This window comes from Calonectris borealis, chromosome 1 (genome assembly GCF_964195595.1).
Source record: "Calonectris borealis chromosome 1, bCalBor7.hap1.2, whole genome shotgun sequence".
NCBI lineage: Eukaryota > Metazoa > Chordata > Aves > Procellariiformes > Procellariidae > Calonectris > Calonectris borealis.
The window spans coordinates 148,962,044-148,981,434 of NC_134312.1; the positions used below are offsets into that span (position 1 = coordinate 148,962,044).

General features: G+C 43.5%; 1 protein-coding gene across 10 annotated transcripts in view; it reads left to right on the plus strand.

Annotated features, from left to right (window-relative positions):
• MAP4K4 (mitogen-activated protein kinase kinase kinase kinase 4) overlaps window positions 1-19,091 on the plus strand; it is a 162,760-nt gene extending 143,669 nt beyond the window's left edge. For 9 of the 10 annotated variants that reach the window (XM_075135979.1, XM_075135985.1, XM_075135996.1 and 6 more), the window contains 7 exons: window positions 3,851-3,994; window positions 9,482-9,616; window positions 12,527-12,627; window positions 13,354-13,503; window positions 14,294-14,453; window positions 16,414-16,553; window positions 17,358-19,091. In XM_075135979.1, coding sequence (XP_074992080.1) covers window positions 3,851-3,994; window positions 9,482-9,616; window positions 12,527-12,627; window positions 13,354-13,503; window positions 14,294-14,453; window positions 16,414-16,553; window positions 17,358-17,441 — 914 coding nt within the window. In that variant the 3' untranslated portion in view covers window positions 17,442-19,091. The remainder of the gene's footprint in view (window positions 1-3,850; window positions 3,995-9,481; window positions 9,617-12,526; window positions 12,628-13,353; window positions 13,504-14,293; window positions 14,454-16,413; window positions 16,554-17,357) is intronic. The other variant, XM_075136028.1, reaches the window with a different exon arrangement.
• Window positions 19,092-19,391: the final 300 nt, after the last annotated feature.

The following is a 19,391-nucleotide window of genomic DNA, read 5'->3' on the forward strand; positions in this document are numbered from 1 at the left end:
ACTGCTGTTTATATGCTTCTGATGGCACAGTTCAGACTTCGTTCAGGTGATTGGGATGTCCTTTTCTCTCTAGCCCCTGTTAGTGCATCTCTTGCAACGTTTGGGAACTCGTGGTCATCTTTGCATTGTACTCCTGGTGCACGTAGGGTATTCCATTTGAAAAATGATCATCTTCTTGAGCCTCTTGCTAATGTGTTGTTGCAGACCTTGATTAAGATGTGTTTCGTAAGATGATGTTCCACCTCAGTCATCAGTTTATGTAGGAAGGAAGAGGGAAAAGAGAAGGGTAGGAGGGACATTTTCCAGTGTGAGACTGTGGCTTGGTTTCATTAAGAATGGTTGGTGCAGAGAGAAGCTGGGTGTATGGTATGTCAGCTGACCCAGTGTGTCTGGCCGCCTTGTCACAAGGGATAATTTATGTCGGTGTCAGACAATTAGTCAGGATCCTACACTGGTGAAAGGCTTAGAGCAGTGCTTGTTGCCTGCTACAATGTGGAATCACTGCAACACCCACCGAAAGATTTTCTTTGCTGTGTCATTTCTTTCTTGGCCAGAATCTATGGGACCACCTGAATTTTTTTCATTATCTAGATTTTAATAATGCTTGTGTATGTTATGTACATATTTATTTAGTATCCCTAAACTTAACAGACTGTAAATGCACATGCATATAATTTTAAAAACTATGAAGAAGAGAGTTGGCCATTCCCCTGAGTCACACAATGATTGTATAGATAACACAGTGCACTTTTCTTGTTTACATTTTCACAGCTCTTTCCAAGGCTTTAGTTCTCTTTTGGGGTTATTTCCAGCATTTCTTGATTCTCATAACAGCACTGTTGTCCTATCCTTCTTGCCTGCAAAGCCATGTCAATTAAATAACTCTCCCGACACCTTATCTTCCTATCTGCTGTTTTCTTTATTTCCAGAATTTACTGGTAAGAATTTTTACCCCAATGCTATTTCTGCATGTATTCATATGAATAATTCTCTGACAAAATGAAGACTTGTGCAAATGTAAACTTTCAGGCTGTGAGAGGGCGAAGGCAGAGAGAAATCGTATGGGATCAGTAAAGATGACTCATAATTTCTCTGATCTGCCTTGTTTTGCCAGTAGCAATTTGTGTTAATGGTTTTATATTTCTTTGATCTATGTATCTGACTGTTATGGTGATTTAAATATTGGTGTAAAATCTTAGAGGTGTTTTACAGTTTAACAAAGCACTTCCTCGTTGAACATTTAGGGCCAAACTGATGGTGATGCAAGCTGGTACACATGCTTATCTCTTGATAAGGTTTAGCTTCCTTTACCCTTAAGCAAATTAAGCCATTTCATGGTGATGTTTCTTATTCAAAAAGAGGGGGGCTTTTGCTTTGCCTTTACCACTGGTAATGCCATAGTATCTGGCAGGTTGCTGATTGCATTAGGTCTATGATGCTGTTTCTTCTAGTTCAGAGTGGTGAAAGTCAATGTTAATGACATGGATGCAGTAGCATAGATTTTTACACCCAGCCTCCACAGAGCGCCTGTACTTTTTCAGGAAGCATTTCCATTTATTTGAAAAACCAGAACTGCTTAATTGTAGGGTGGTGGTAGAAGAGCTCTGCTGGCTGTGAATAAAGACAGTGCCTGCATTTTAAAATACAGGCACTGCTTGCCACCAGCGTAGTACCTCATTAGTTTCATCTCAGAACACATATAGCTAAGGGAAGGGGTCGGGGACGGGCGCGCATGTAAACTCGAAGCAGAAACAACTACACCACAAAGGCAGCAGAGGAAGAGATGAGGGTGGAGGCGGGAGCGATTGAGCCTGATGCGCAAAGAGGGGAAAGGACCCTGAGGGAGCAGTTTGCATGTGGCTTGCTTTGAATTGTAATCCACGCTGGCAAAAATACAAAAATACGTGTTGAAGCTGAATCACTTACAGCTTTAGTCAATGGATCCTGGTGCTGCAGGAAGGAGATCGTCTGCTGGGCGCTTCCGTGGCTGGTTTGGTGCTGCTGCAGCCTGTGCCGAGCCCTGACTCGGTGCGTGCCTTGCTCTCCCTGCTTCCTTCCACTGCTTCCCACTTTGAGGATGTCTCCCAGTATGGGAGACGGTTGACGTGAAAGGCCCCCGGGGGCTGTGGGACGGGACCCAGCAGGTGCAGACCCATGTGGGGGATGCAGAGGCAGGAGGAGGGCAGGAAGGGGCTGGAGGAGGCGTCAGCAGCTGAAGAAGAGCCCAGGAGGGCTGCGGGCCCTCTCCCAAGATGGGCTCTGCACCTGCCAGCATCTGTGGGCTCTCCTGCCTGGAGGAGGCAGAGGAGTAGCAGAGCAGCAAATCTGAGCAAGGAGAGGACATGGTTTGTGGGGACTGCTGGGATCCCTGAAGTTTCCTTGCCGAAAAGGCAAGAGAGAGGAAAATGGAGATGCATGATGGTTTTTGACCTCTCCACGGGCTACGTCTGTTTTTCTCATCCAGCCAGAGGCTTTTCAGAGTGCGCCAGCACCAGCAGCTCAGGCCCCTTCCCTATCATTACCTCCTCCTGGCTGCAGCTCTGCTCCCCTCTAACACCCTGTCTCCTTTGGGGACACCTCATGCCCTCTGGGTCAAGGTGAACATGCTCTCCTTTTTGCAAACCACTCCCGTGTCTGGTAGCCAGAGTGTTGTTTAGGTAGCATTCCTTGTCCTTGTGAGCAATGCCCTTTTTCGATACTGTGAGAAGGCGTGTCACTGCTATAGATGCAGACTGCACCGAGATACAGACTCCTGTGTATTAGGCCCACGTGCTGCCTCAGAAAAGGTTTGTTACAGGATCAGCCCAGATGATACACCCATTGGCACCAATATAGTTATATCTGGGGATTAATACCGTAAGGTATTACGGCCATTAAGCAATATAGCTATGATCACCTTGTGTGAGTTTCGCTTTTCTTATTTCATTACTTTATTATACTTAAGGATGACAAGTTTTACATTAGGATTGCAACACAGAAGTCTAATAAAGAGAGTCATGCATTTGGTTTGATTTCCATTCCCTGTACTGTATCTCACCTGTCTCTGCACAATTTGTGGGGTCCTAGACTGAAACTCTATTGCAAATAAATAGTCATGAAATTTAAGAGTGATAATATATTAATGGATTTTTAAAACCTAGTATGTGTGTGTATAACTAAAGAAATGTAATTGATTTTAAATACTAAGGTTTTGTGGACTCTTGGAAAGTGTTCCAGTGGATGTGTGGACCTTTGTAGAAAGAAACTGGCCTACTGACTTTTCTCATCTGTATTTGCTTGATCTTTAGGAGAAATCTGTGGAAACACAAGATTACTGTAATTCCTGTAGTTTTAACATTCAGGTAGAAAAGATTGTTGGGAAGCTGAGGACCAACCCTGTGCCTATCCTTTCATAGGATCCTTTTACACAATCTGTTTCTCCCAGTGGGGACCAAGCCCCTACCACTGCTTTTTTGCAATGTCCTTGTCAAGAGCATCCTGTTACCAACCACCCTACCAACAGCTAATACATCTTTGGAATACATAAGCTCGGGTACCGCTTCGTGCCTCACCCCTCGTCCAACATTAGTGTGCCTTTTTGTTTGAGAACTGGTGCTCTAGAAAGCACTCATGGTCTACCAGTCTCTCACTCTGTTGAATGCTGCAATTTGGTGTCAGTAGTCACTGCGGGCACGTAATATCGACATCTCTACATCTCTACATGACATCTTTTAGGCTGCAGGCAGCTGAGACCCAACCAGCAGTGATTAGACCTACTTGAAACAAGACAGTTGCTATATCAAGCATCAGTTCATCGGAATATGTGGACAATCTGCCTACTAACTTGGATCTCTGTTTTTGTTTCTTCTAGGAGTGAACTTGTTGGTGGGCACTGAAAGTGGTCTGATGCTGCTAGACAGAAGTGGTCAGGGGAAGGTTTATCCGCTCATCAATCGAAGACGATTCCAGCAAATGGATGTACTTGAAGGGCTGAATGTCTTGGTGACAATTTCTGGTAAAGTTAATTTTTCAACACGATTTTTTCCCCCTTCGGTCATGGCATGGCAGAACGCTTTTCTTGGCAACCTTTGTGTTGAGGGGGAAGTCCTGACTTGACTGACATCAGTGGGTTTTCCATCATTTCACCTCTCTGAGTCTACAGTTTGTTTCTGCAAGTGAATCACTTTCCACACAATACCCTGTGCCTGCTTGCCCCCTGACCTTCCTCCCATGGGGTGGCCTTTAAAAATGCTGCATGGATTTGGGGGAAACGTCCGGCTTTGTTTGTTTGTTCAGTGTTTGGGAGCTGTAGGTTAATGTTTTGTGAAGTTTGTAAAAATGGCATTCTTTCCCTCTGTCATGATTACTTTCAACTTGGTCTCTTTCTGTCCAAAACATGATTTGCTACTTGGGTTTAAAGACATCTTGTGTGTTAAAATCTGTAGAATGGGAAATGCTCTTGCGAAGTAGGGAAAGAAGAGTGATGTGCAGTGAGTGTGTGTGTGTTTGAGAGAAGAATGTGGAAATTACCAGTGCGAGAAGGCAGATCAGTGGCAGCTTTTGGCCTTGTCTCTCACTGGATGCAACTGCAGACGGCAAAGCAACGGGAGATGAAGGACAGTGGTGATTGTTGTGTTTGTTTTGTGTGCGCTGATGAAAAATGTGGTTTATGAAGCTTGAGGTTCCAGACTCTTTGGCTCCAGACAGTTATTGCATAAGGTCATCCTGCTGTTAAGCAACTTGATGTGGTGCACTGTTAATCTTTCTTCACAGGTGTCGTTCAGCCGTTTACCTTTCCTTTTGTTTTAGTTTGTTTGTGAAATGAGCCTTGCCACGCTGCGCATGTGTGACAGGGAGAGGATGTTAAGTGAGGTTTTGCACAGTGGCCCCTGTGTCGTTGTTCAGAGTCACCCAAAATTTTGCTGAGGCTCCGGAGCCCCTCTGACTCCCCTGGAGGAGCTCTCTGCTTCTCCCAACACTTGTGCAAAAGGACACACTCCTAGTCAATGTAATGCAATTTTATGCCTTAGCGATGTTACATTACTACAGGTCCAAAGAACCACGCCCATGCTGGTGTCGTCAACGTGGGACTTTGCTTCTGTCTAGAATAACTGTATTTTATTGGCTTGTTGCTTGCTGCGTTCTCAGCTACAGCTATGCTGTGAAATCTTTAAATAGAAAAGATGAATCAAGGAGGGTTTAAAAAAACACAACCTGCTGTGTGTCCTTTTGATGTCTACACTGTACGTTAAAATGTAAGCTGTTTGAAAAGCACTATTTGATAGAGTTTATTCTATAGTAGACCTTAAAAACAAAAATATTTGTATAATCCAACTTAGGTAAAATCTGTTGGTTTGAAGCATATCCTACACAGATGACAAGTGTCTGTGATTTAGACTTGTGTGTAATTGTTTTAGGTTTATTTACGTTTATGTCAGTCACAATCCGAGTACCCTGACACATCCGTTTTCTTTGTTTCCTTCAAAACCATTGCTTCCTCTGTGGAGACACGCTACATTAACCCTTAAGAAATCAGCTGATCTTTGGCTGGTTTATGCCTTTGTCCCTGTCCCATCTCCTGCATTTTATGGGAGGTTACTGGAGTACAAGGCAGGAAGGAGGCATCCCTGCCCACCGAGAGGCAGGGCGGGGGGAGCACACTTGGTGAAACTGTGATGCTTTTATGCCCAGGCCCCCCTTGCCTTCCTGTTCTGGCTTCTGCACGTCAGTGCTCAATTTAAGCTGCCCTCATGCTGGACTTCTCTTGGTGTCTTTTTATTTATAGTATGTTGCTCCACCCTCCATGCAAACTGGGAACACTGACATGGGGTTGTGTTTCTGCAAATGGTGCTTTTTGGCAGCTTGGTTATGGAGCTGCCTCCGAGCTTTGTCGCAGGACTGCTACCATTGAGCTCCCTACGGCGCTCTCGGCCGAATGCTCCCTCGGCTTTTTCAGGGAGTGATGTGCTGATGGTGGTGAGGTTTGAAAAGTGTCACCACGTTGTGCGAAGAAGTTACAGTGCGTTGGGATTTCGAAGGGTTTGTCACCTAAAATTGCTTTTAATATACAGTCTTTTGAGTCTGGAAACCTGAAGTCAGTTCTTCTCCCAATGTATATCTCAAATATAAAACTTATTGACAGCAAAGCTTTTGATACTGAGATACTGAGCTGCTACAGCTGGTACAAGGAAGCTTTGCAGGTCAAAGCAGAGTAGTTAATCGGTTCTTCAGTTCGTACTGTTGCGAGGCAAAAACATAGCTTCAGCTGCTCAGGTAATACAGTGCTGAGAGTCATAAAAACGCTGGAAGAGAGAGCGACGACGTGCATACAGAACACGCTCCGCTTGTGGCTCCCTGAGGGTTTCGCCAGCCCAACTGGCTGATGGTGGCACTTAGGAAGGTAGGAAGGGATGACAGAGTAGAAGAACTGGTTGGAATCTGCCTGCTTAATAATTAAAAACCACAGTGACAATAAAAACAAAAACTCAATATAGAAGAAGGGACTTTGCATTTGAAACGACATCTGTGGGAGAACCAGAGCTGGGAGTTCTCGTAGAAGTCACTGGCTGATCAGTTCATTTGGTACTGGAGCAGAGTTTTCTTTCTTATTTCTTATATGGCTGTAACTATTAGACAAAAAAAAAAAAGAAAAAGACCAGATTTTTAAGAGCTTTTTAAACTGACTGGTAGAGATTTACAAGCAGAAGGATCTAATTCCCCCACTCCCAATACGAACATTAAGAGCAGCATAACTTGTTGAAATACGCGCACAGCCATGTTTATATAACTAACCGGTCCTGATCTTTTCATGTCAGGCTGCTGAAAGGCAGAGGAATTTCCTGTCTTGTGACTTTCCTTGTGGTTTAGACACTAAAACACAATGGGAACACACTTGAGATATTTCTCTGTTGTTGTTTTGAAAAATGTTTCTGGTTGGAGAGAAATACCCTGGTGCACATCATGTGAACCAGAAAAAAAAAAAAAATTAGCCACGTGCTGGGAAATTCCCGTGTGTACTGTTTGTTCTGAGTCTTCAAGTTTGCCTAAGCTACTGGGGAAGCTGAAGCCATGGAAATAGCTGAGAGAGAATTTCTCTCCTCATGCACAGGGACTTGTGATGGTTTTAAAAACAATCGGTGCATTGTACTGACCTTCAGCTCTCCTGTGCCCTCTGAGCTCTTCCTCACCCAGAACTGCAGTGCCTTCTGGTCGAGACTGTGTTCCCTATTTCAGTGTTTCTAAAAGAGTCCTTGTGGCTATCGTTCGCAGTATTTTCATGGGAGGACCTTTCCTTGGTCAGCTGTGGGACTTCTGGGAATATTGTTTCCTGCTCTAGTCCCTTTTCCAAATCTTACGGAGCTATGGCAGTGGTGGGGCTTTATCCCTTTATGAAACTTGGCTTAATAAATACGGTGTCTAGCAATAAATCAGGGTGCTCACTTACTGCCAAATCTGTTGTCACATTTGTAGTAGGGATAAACAAAGGACAGTGCAATGTTACTTCATGTTTCATTCGGTGCTGTCAGAGCAGAGGGGCTTTTAAAATTAAATAGCAGGACCAGTATTTCAAAATGGGTCTCCAATTCCACTTTAAATTTAAGCTCGGTGACCAGATTTTTCACTTTGAAACAGCCTTCTCTTTTCCTCCTGCCCTTCCCCATCCAAGTAATCCTAAAAAGATCTGTGTGCCTTCATAACAGAAAGACTTGTGGCGCTGGAGTCCATGGAGCAGCCTGTTTGCAAGCTGTGCTTCCCCATGTGCTGCCCCAGCCCTTGCAGCTGAGGAGCCCGGCTCTGCTAGGGGATGACGTCCCATCAGGGTAGGGACCCTGCGCCACCTCCAGGACCCCAGTGTGGAGCTGGCTGGGCACAGTAGGATGACCTCAATGCTCGGGCTTCGCACCCTGCTGTAACCGGTATCCCCTGATGCTGTAGGCCCACCCCCGTCTCCTAAATGAGCATCCATCAGTAGGCATCATGTGAAAACTTAAAAGACAAATGAAAGACATTAGCTAAACCCTATAGCTGGGTCTGGCTGGCAGGCTGCCAGGTGGACCATCCTGACAGGTCGTGGCTTTCTGCAGTACTAGACCAGTACTGTGTCACTTGGCCAGCCCAGCACTGACTGCAGCACAGGTCAGCTGTCTCCTCTCGACTCCAAGGGCCGTGAAACACCGTCCACAGCCACACGGCTTCCTCATCGTGGCTGGTGAAGCACTAGCATGGAGCTACTCCACTGCCAAGTTGGGTCCCTGAGAGCACCTCCTATTTCCTGTCCCTGTGCAGAGACCTCATGGAGCCTTGTTAAATGGCTCCTAGTCAAAGCAGAGACGATCTCTCTTTGCCTCCAGTTTCATCCGCTGCTTCGGGCAGCAAAGCAGCTGGAGGAGGGAGGATGCAAGCTTTGAGTATGTGCATTAGGGCCACCTTCTTGCTAGTTCAGCAAATGCTTTGTAGGCCATTAGTTGTTAAAGAATCACTGATAAAGTTTATCGTGAACCTTGCTCTGCATTCAAGGTTGAGAGTTAGAGTATTGAGAGTTAGAGTCTGAGCTGTATTTTGATGACCATGGCAGATGCATTGTCAGTTGAAGATAGGGCAGCCTGGGCAAGTAGATTCTCTCACCTGTGGAGAAGAAACACCTCTTGCAGTTTCTGTGTGCAGCCTGATAAGTATTACACCCCTTGCAGCACAAGGGAAGGGCTGCTGACAAAGCAGTCGTCAGCTTTTAGCAAGCAGATGAAGTTTGCATGGGCGGTGTGAAATTCTCTCACTGCAATTTCAGATACTGCACATTTTTCCACACAACAGAACTGGCGTAAAGTGGTTCAGTAATGAAATTGTTTAGTGCTGTTGTTTGGTGTGCTTTTCCACCAGGGGAATAATGAACAATCTTAATAAAACTTGACCAGTTTGCGTCTCCGAGGATGATATAAGGGATGGAAATGTCCTGGTCACTAACTGGGAAGAATTTGTAAAATACATTTCATCACCATATTCTTCTTCACTTTTGCTTCCTCCTTTCAAACCAGTCCTACTCTCTTCTGATAGCTGTATAAGTAATTTCAGGCCTCAAATTCCATCCTGCTGCTGTCCTACAGTTTTGTGCGAAAAAGAGCCGTTCTGACTCAGCTATGGTTTTTTTTTTTTTGATCTTGGTGCATGACTCTCTGGTGCTTTTGTTGTGGAAGTATAACCCTTTTCTAATAAAAGTTGTTTGCAGCCTAAGAACCAGACAACTGAAGAGCTGTTCCCTTGAGTTTGTCATTTTATGTTCGTGTGGTATTACCACGTGTCTCTGTCATTGATTATCGGAAAAGCGTGTGTTTGGGTGGAGTCTGGAGTAAAGCTGTTGTGGACGTAAAAACTGAGGGAGATCTTTGTGGTTGCAGCAGATTCTCCTTCACTGTCATTTTGGTTTGCTCTGTGGGGCTTTCTGTTTGCTTGGGCGAGGTTTTACCTTCCTACGGAGATAAAGCCATCTTTTTCATTTTGTGGCCAGGTAAGAAGAACAAGTTGCGAGTCTACTATTTGTCCTGGTTAAGAAATAAAATCCTTCACAACGACCCTGAAGTAGAAAAGAAACAGGGCTGGACAACGGTGGGCGACTTGGAAGGCTGTGTGCACTATAAAGTTGGTGAGTAGCGAATGCGGTAATCAAATCGTCAGGATAAAAGCCGGCTGAGAAAGGGAACTGCAGTGCATGTAGCCGCTGGGCTTAAGATTTGGTTTTATTTCTAACTGTCTTCCCTATCCCTGAGGGCAAACTTTTCTGGCAAAGTGCCGGAATAGGTGGCAAGTTACTGGGTTAAACTGAATATGGGAGAGGTTTTGTGGTGGGATGCTGGGCTGTGAACTGGAGCAGGCGCAAATCCCCATCTGTCTCCCTCCCGTGGCAGATGCAGCTTCCAGGAGAGTGCTAATATGGACAATGAGGGCTGGTAACACTTTGCCACCTCTCTTAGACCCTTTAGGTAACAGAGGGATTTTTGTCAACCAGCAGCTGTTCTCTTCACTAACAGGTGATTTGCCATGATGAAATCACACGCTGGAATGGAATGAAAAAAGTCTCCTCTTTAATGTAGATTTTAAAAACTGGGGGAAAAAAAGAAAAGGACAAGAAAAGAGAGTGGGAGGAGAAAGGAAGCCCAGCTAATGCATGAGCTTTGGGGAGGCATCTGGGAAACAGAAGCATATGTTTTAACTTCAAGATGATTCATTGATTCCCCTTAGCTCGTGAGATTTCCTAATGCCGTCTCAGATCCACTGCAGTACAGTTATGGGATGAAGTGTGTTTTCACTAGGCAGGTGCCTTTGAGTGGTTTTAAGTCATTTAAATGGATTTGGCATAGAAACTTTCACCAAAACTTGTGAAAGACATGTAGCATTCACTGTCAGCAGAGTATGCAGTGAGCCTGCTGCCCTGCAGGTGGGGATATGAACCAAGAGCTTTTTCTCCTGCTTCAGTCTCATGATGCGACTTAATGGGCCCTGGATATTGCCTTTGATTTCGTTTTCTCCTAAGAGCCAGCTCAGTTTCTTTCCAGCTGTGTCAGTCAATGTGGAGCAGCAGCAATCGGACTGAGCTCAGTCTCCTCCTGTCACGCGTGTGCTCTTGGAAAAACCTGCTAGTGGGGTGTAATCAGTAATGATGGCAGTAAGTGACTGCTGAACCAGGAGCTTGACCCCAAAAACAATTAATAATGTATTTCTCTGGTATCATACCCCAGGGTGTCAGCAGCATAATGAAGTGGCCTGTTAACAGTACATTAACAGCTGTTGAAAGGAGGCTTTCCAACAGGGAAGCATGTGAAACAAAGAGCATTCTCTTCCAGATGAAGAGGGGTTTGTTACCCTGGGCTGCAGCCTGGCACTGAACTTCCCTCTGAACCATAGATGACTTCTTCAGGTAGTGAGAGGCCTCTTTGACAGCTGCGCTTCAGTTCCCAAGAAGGATGAGCTCTGCCAATAGTTGGGCTCGTGGTCTGGAGGCTGCCACCAAGGCAGCTGGCACTGATTGCTTCCTTGTCTCTTTGATGCACCAGGGGTCTCGGACGTCAGGGTGAAGTGGTATTTATGGATCTCGGTTGCTTCAGGCAATTTTTGGCTCCTCTAAATGATAAATTGCTCTTTTGAAACTTAAAATTTGGGTGAATTCCCAGATAGCACCCAGAGCAAAGAATGAGGATTATCAAAGGTCCTCTTTCACAGATAAGGTGGTTTTGTTCGACATCCCTCGTTTCCCCAAGAAAAAATTCCAAGAAGTCTCGTAAGCTAGACAAGACTGAACAAAAGCTCTGTTTTTCAGTCAGTACAGCTGTGGAGGTTGAGAGACTTTTTTTGTCTGTTGAAAAAGTGTCAGGTCCTTTAACTTTTACAGTTCAGTAGTCTTGCTTCCCTGCAGAATAAAAAGGGAGCAAGTAGTAGCTTTGTCTCCCTGTTACCTACCAAGAGACAAAAACTGCAGGCTTTTACAGTAGTAAGATATCTAAAAGGCATTAAAATAGTATTTATTAAAGAAGTGTTCTTCTCACAAGTCTGAGATTTTCACTCCTGCCATGTTTCAAAATCAGTTTTGGTTGGGAGATATAACAGCAGAAGGTGAAGGTGCACAGAATTACTCATTGTTTTGGAGAAGTGTCATATTCCCCTAAAACTTGGGGTAAAGAGGTAGCAGAAACCTCCTGAGGTTTCTCCATGTCATCCAAATAATGCTTTTTTTTTTTTTATTCTCCCCCAAAAAGAGTGCTGGAAACAGGTTAACAAACCTCAACATCTAGAAGTCCCCATGATCTGTTCCTTCCCAAATCCAGATGGCAGTTGGAAGTGCAGATCCAGCAACACTTCTCGAATGGCCGTTTCTAGACTTTATCAGTCCCCTCCTGAAAACAGAAGTAGTGAACAGAGCTTTTTTTGACGGTTGATTTAGCCAGCTGTTTGAATGTGGGAACAGAGATATATTCGAGAATTTGTGGATCACCTGTGTCATGACACTTTATTTCTGATAAATTCTGTGGATTTTTTTCTTTAGGGACAAAGAAAAGTGCTCTGCTATCAAACTTGCCTTTTGCTTTTGAAATGGACTTGTTTCTTAACTTTTCATTTCAGTTCCTTTTTTTCCCTCCTTTCCCCTGGGAAATTTTGCCATCAGCTCAAAATACCACTGTCAGTGCTGTGACTGGAACTGCCAATATGCTCTGCCACAGTCATAGGCTTCTTTTATTGGAAATGTCCCTGTCTGAAAACCAATTTTCTTGTCTTGATGAGTAAGCACTGTCTAATGTGGAAAAAAATAAATGTAAATAAGTGTGTGTTTGTAGGTAATACAAAACATGGTGACGGGTTCAGTTACTGATAAAAGTAGTGATTTTTGTGGCATAAATGTGTCAAAATACTACATGGAATTAGCAATCCTAAATCACAGTGTTACTAGAAACCTCCAAATGTATGTAAGTATAGAGAAATATTGTCATTTTCTGCTTTCCTGAACTAACTGGAATGACTTTGGAATTACTGCTGAATTTTTTTTGTTTTGTTTTATTTTCAGTAAAATATGAAAGAATCAAGTTCTTGGTAATTGCATTGAAGAGTTCTGTGGAAGTCTATGCATGGGCACCAAAGCCATACCATAAATTTATGGCCTTTAAGGTAACAGTATATTTTGGCTGTATGTAGGATTTTCCTGTATCCACTTGCAGTTACCCCTTTTACAAAAATGCTCAGACATTTTATTATGGCCATCTTACAACTTCTTTGGTAAATCTGCCATTTAAGAGCTTTTTTTAGCTCTAAGAGGCAGTACACTGAAAGTTCTAAATTGTAACTGAGCATAAACTAATAATCAAAATGACACAATATCACAACTGTTTGTTTCATCTCCCTATAAATAAAACATGAGGCAGAGAGAAGTGAACTGAGTCTAAACATCTTCATCTGAGCAGAACAAGTCATTAAGTGATACTCAGCATTGTTATTTTTTTGAATGCAGCAGGAATGAAGTTAGCTGGCTTGGTATAATTACCAGACTGATTTGCAGACAATCAGTTACTGTCGGTTATGCAGATTGAAGTAAACACTACGGGAGTGTCAAATTGCCCTGAACTTTGGGGAAAACAATTCTTACTAAAAACCAAACAGACCAACTAAAGTAAACCCCACAGAAAATAGCTTACAGTATTGTGTGATTGAAATGCAACAGGTTGCAGAGTAATCTGTCCTTGTCTGTGAGAGGCATCTTAGCCTGACTGGGCTGGTGGGTGGGGGCCAGAGGGACGTGGGAGGAATAAACCCATAATATGTGCATTAGAGCATGTTTTTGTAAAACCCACTGTGGTTCTAAGCAGTAAAGTAAATCTCACTGATGTTGTCTTACAGTCGTTTGGAGAATTGGTACATAAGCCATTGCTGGTGGATCTAACTGTAGAAGAAGGTCAGAGACTAAAAGTGATCTATGGCTCCTGTGCTGGCTTCCATGCCGTTGATGTGGATTCAGGATCAGTCTATGATATTTATCTACCAACACATGTAAGAGCTGCTGCTGGGGTCGGGTTTTTTCTTTCTTTCTGGTTTTCCCCCTCTTCCTTTCCTCAGATGACCAGCATGTCAGGCTATTCCTGTGGATCACTGCCAGATGCTGGCAGCGGTGAATTGGGTGGAGAAGTCCAAGCAGATGCGGCCACCTGTGCTTAGGGGCTTGTGCCTCACTCTCTGTCCTCTCCTCATGGTCAGTATGTCTCCATGGTTGGGAGCTGCCCACTCAGATCTGACGTGGGTGAACACGACTGTTTCAGGGGTAGCAGCTAAATGGCTGAGTGCGTTGCAAATGCCTAGCAGAGGCTGCAGGGAAGGTGGCGGTACAAATGACATGACAGCCCACTGATAAGATTCAACAGGGTTGGCAAAGGCCAGGTGGCCTTAGCTACCAATGTTTCCTGTTGTTCATTGTACACAGACGTGTCAGATGGGCCTGCAGTGTGCGATGCACCTCCCCAAGCACTATTCGCTACAGTGCAGAGGTCTGCGGTCTGTATCTGGGCTGCTTGCCCCAGGCTCCCTTTCTGCCCATGGAAAGAAATGGGCACTCTTGGTTTTAAATGTCTGTCTTAAGATGGGAGCATTTGTGCCCCAAAGGTTTCCAGGTCTTTGTTGTCATTGTATAGAGTGTCCAGCTTGGGGAGAGCAGAGCTAGCACTTCTAAAGTGAGTGAATCCCCGATGTGCTGTCAGCCAAAATCGAAAATCACCCAACCCTTTCTCCCAGTGCAGGTTCTGTGGCATTAAAACAAAAGGCTTCCTCTTCTCTTCCATCTCTGTAGATCCAGAGCAGTATCCAACCTCACGCAATCATCATTCTCCCAAACACGGATGGGATGGAACTACTGGTCTGCTACGAGGATGAAGGAGTTTATGTCAACACATATGGAAGGATCACCAAGGATGTGGTTCTGCAGTGGGGAGAAATGCCAACTTCAGTTGGTAAGTGCCTCGGCAGAGTCAAATACAACATTTGGGAGCGAGAGTGTGTGCACACGGGCAGAAGGAAGGTGCGTCAGGCTTGACTACAGATTCAGAAGCAGCGATGCTGTGCTATTCCTGGAAAACAGCTGCACGAAGTGGACAGTAATCATATGGATCTGTTTTGTGCTGAGCTTTTAAGAACAAAATCCAAACAAGCAAGTTGTGGAGTTCAGGAATATAAAACTCATTTAATAAACAGCAGGGCCTCAGTGGGCAGCTACAGAATTTTTGCTAGACAGCCACAAAGTTGTGGAAACCTTTCAGTATAAAGACATGTAAAGTGGCAGATGGATAAGATATTATTATAGGTAATTCTATGTTGATAATGGCTGTATATCTGATTTGATGTGTTTACTTTAATTCACCTGCAGATTGCTCTTCTATCCTAATATGATAATTCTCCCAAATCTCTCCAGTTCAAAATAAGGTAGTTTTGAGAGTGGGAGCAATGAGTGTGGTAAAATGTGCGCAGATTTGTTACAGACACAAGCGCGCACCAGGATCCCTCTCACTGCCTGTGCTGCCATACTTCAGTGCTGAGCGTAGCGTGGGCTGTGGTCACACCTTCCTTTTGTTGGGCAAGTACATGGAGTTTTACATGCTTTGGAATGGATGCATGTACTGGGAGATGACTGCTGATAGCTGTTCGAGCAAGCAGCGTTTATCAGCTGGCAAATCGCAGAGCCTTTGGGGACTGGAGTGCCTGTGAAGTAAATGGCACTGAGGCAGCCGACACCATCTGAACATCTCATCTGACAATTTGTAGAAGCTATTTGGCCCAGTTACCACTAGTGACATATTTAAAAATAAGTAAATTTCCAGCATGATGGTATATGCAATGTTAAAGGTGTATACTATACTGTAGTAGATGATTTAATTTCACTGAAAATTAATGTGAGAAAAATTCTATAAAAGGGAAGTACTACAAAATTAAATAGTTTTTTAATTTTGCTTGCTAAAAGCTATTGTTCTTCTTTTTATTTTTCTGTAAAGTATGCATGCAAATTGGAGGCAACAGCTTATTCTTCATTAAGTTCCCATATGTTATTTTTGGCAGCGTTCCTATGACTATCCATCAAATTGCTTTTTGATACCTTTTAATAATGCTAGTGACTTTCTCCTTTATTTGATTTTTTACTGCTATCAAGAACAGATTTTTTTCCTCATGCTACTACTAATCTGTTTTCCTCAGTGACACCCTTAAGAAAAAATGCTTGATTTTTTGCTTTATTTGTGCACAAAGGAAAGCGGTATGACAAATAATAGTATTTCCACTTGGAGAGCTTAATACGAACCTCTTTTAAGATGTATAGAATACTTTTCAGACCAATTGGCTTTCTCAAGAAGGAGAGCAAGTTTTTGAAGTATTACTCCTATTAAAGGAGGCTAGCTCTTTTTTTTTTCCTTAGTTTTCCCTTTCCCTCTCCCCTTTCTCCGTTTTTGCTGACAAACTCCTTCAAGGAGGAAAAATAACACTGTAAGACACAGAGCTGGTGCTGGGGACATACTGGAGTGGATGGGTTTAGTCTGTTTAAACCTTGGGTTCTGCTTTCTCCTTGTCAACACCTAATTAGCCTGTCTCTTCGCCAAACTTGGGAGAAAAAACCTGTTTAAAAACTCGATGTTCCTTCCATTTAGTTAAAGGTTGGAAGGTTCCCATTGTGTCATGAATGCTCAGGCAAGATGTACATTACCAACGCGGAAAACCCACAGGGAAATTTAAAAAAAAAAAGGTATTTTTAGGCATCAGGAAGATGCTGAAGACAGAAATAGCACTCTGAACATGAGCGTAGTTATAATAAGTACATGCAGGTCATTTTTAACTAGAGCGCATCAGTATATTCCTCTGCTTTTCCAGTTCCTCCATGTTGCCCTCTACCTGTCCTAATGGGCTGTGTGCTGTGTTCTCTTTCCAAAGCGTACATCCGATCCAACCAGATTATGGGCTGGGGAGAAAAAGCTATCGAAATACGATCGGTGGAAACTGGACACTTGGACGGTGTGTTCATGCACAAAAGGGCACAAAGACTCAAGTTCTTATGTGAACGCAATGACAAGGTATAGTTCCTTCCCACGCTAGTTTCTTGCCAAGATGGGTACTTGTGGGGGGTTGACCCCAACCAGCAGCCAAACACCCACCCAGCCTCTCACTCACTCCCCTCACCCGTGGGATGGGGATAAAATAGAAGGGAGGCGAAAGGACTCATGGATCAAAATAAAGACAGTTCAGTAAGGACAGCAAAAGCTGCGCACGCAAGCCAGGCAAAATAAGGAGTTCATTCACAACCTCCTGTGGGCAGGCAGGTGTCCTGCCGCTTCCCGGGAAGCAGTGCTTCAGCATGCGTAACGCTTGCTTGGGAAGACAAATGTCATCACCACAATGTCCCCCCCTGTCCTCTCCCTTTCCATGAGCTTTTATTGCTTGGGAAGACAAATGTCATCACCACAATGTGCCCCCCCGTCCTCTCCCTTTCCATGAGCTTTTATTGCTAAGCATGATGTTATATGTTATGGGATATCCCTTTGGTCAGTTTGGGTCAGCTGTCCCAGCATTGTCCCCTCCCAGCCTCTAGCCCATCCCCAGCCCACTGGCCTTTGAGGGGCGAGGGGGCTGGAGAGGAAGCCTTGATGCTGTGCAGGCATTGTTCAGCGGTAGCCAAAACACTGGTGTGTTAACAACACTGTTTAGCCGCAAATGCAAAGCCCAGCACCATACGAGCTGCTGTGAAGAAAGTCACCTCCATCCCCACCAGAGCCTGCACAGCACTGCAATTGCACTGTAAATATCAGGGGCGGTAAAGGCAAATTGGAGCCTCTGCTGTCCTCCTACCTGTTGAATTTATCAATCTCTTTTCTTCGCAGGTTTTCTTTGCCTCCGTACGGTCGGGTGGGAGCAGTCAAGTCTATTTCATGACCCTTGGCAGGACTTCTCTTCTGAGCTGGTAGAAGCAGTGGGATTTGGCGAGGAATGGCTGACATCCAGAGTCTGAGATCTTCATAACTCGGAATTATTTTCAACTGGAGTACAGACCTGCACTAATGCAGCACTCTGTGTAAATGTGTGTGCAGGCATCACTGGTGTTAGGTTTCTTTTTGTTTTTCAACTGAGGCTGCGACGCAGCTGGTGCTGTAAAGATATTGCCATCAGGTGCTACGTTGTCTTTGAGATTTGGGATCACACTAGAAAGCTACAGGTCGTCTTTTCCCTTCAGCTCCAGGATTCCTAGGCTTTGAAGGACTCTGTTTGTTAGTGTTAAAACAGAGAGGGGGGAAGAAAGGAAAAAAAAAACAGACTTACCATGAACATGCTGTTGAGTGGACAGGAGGCAGGCAAGAGAAGGTGAGGAGTGGTGTAGAGAGTCAGACTGGCTGAAACAGAGGGCAGATCTAGTCTAGTAATGTTAACAATGTATTTAATTGACATTTCTTTTTTTGTAATGTGACAATATGTGGACAAAGAGGAAGGTGGAGGTTTTAAGAAGTTAATATTTATAAAATGTGAAAGACACAGTGACTAGGATAACTTCTTTTTGGGGACAGGGAGGGTGGGAAAGGGCTCGGGGTGGAATTCTTGGGTTTTTTTGTTTCTGCAGTTTTATTTTGGCCTGGCCAATAACTTTAGTCATTTTCTGTGTACCAGGTATTGCCTGAAACATGTGCAGATGATAAAAAAGTTAAAAAAAAAAAAAAAAAGAAAAAAAAGGAAAAAAAAAAAGAAAAAAATTCATTTTCTATAATGATTCTGTGTTAGGCCAGAACTTGGTTATGTCACAGTATTAGCACTGCCTCAGTTAAAGGTTTAATTTTTGTTTAAACCTAGAAGTGCAACAACAGTTTTACCACAGTCTGCACTCGCAGAACTAAAAAAAAAAAAAAAAAAAAAAAAAAATCAAATCCAAACTACATATGTTTATTTTTTGTGCCTACCTCATTGTTTTTAATGCATAAAATAAAAGAGGTGGTTTAGTTTATACGTTTTTAGATGAAAACCATTAATGTCTAATTTAATCTTAATACCAAAACTACCAGATTGAAAGGTTTCTGACTGTTATTGCGTAGCAAGTTTCAGCAGGAGGAGAGTGGTCCGTTGGGGCAATAGTGGTAGCGGTATGGCAGTGAGACACTGATTAATGTAATTTGCTTACAAAATTTGGTAAAGCAAGCATTTTTTTAAACCAGTTTCATCCTTAATAGAAGTCTGAATTTAGCCTAAAACCAGAGGTTTCACTCTTCTAATACGTGGGCTTAGTAACAGGCAGGTAAAAATAACTAGGCTAGTTCTATAAACAGTTAAATGTTGTAGGAACCATTTTGGGGCGGTGATGTTTTTCTTTTTTAAGAATGCAATGCACTAAAACTCTTTTAAGAATGTAGTTAATACTGCTTATTCATAAAAACAGCGTATACCTGTGTTTAGATGTAAGATCCCAGCTCTGGCTTTTTTTCTTTCTTTTTTTTTTTTAAGTCAGTTTTATTTTATGAATAAGTTCTGACATTTGTAATAAATGTCTTGAGAGTAATAATTTGTTTAATGGCTACATGTTCATTACTTGAGAAACCTTGAGTGTATAATAATCTGTTGGTGTTGTAATAATGCACAGTGTCATGATTCAGCCATTTTCCTTTTTGTTTTCACTTCTTTTTTTTTTTTTTTTTTTTTAATTCCTTTGGTGGGGTACTTTGTTGACAGCTGCCTTAAGCTGTTCATTCAGTGAACAGGCTCTCAGTGTTTCATGGGCTTTGTCTTCTGCTGCGGTTAACTTTCCTTCATGGCATGACAGGTAGGGTTTTTCAAACACATATTCTTCAATTCAGTCAAGCCGATGGCTCGAGCGACTGGTCACACAATCAATTCAGAGCCGAGAGCACCGAGTGTGCAAAGCTCAGACTCGACAG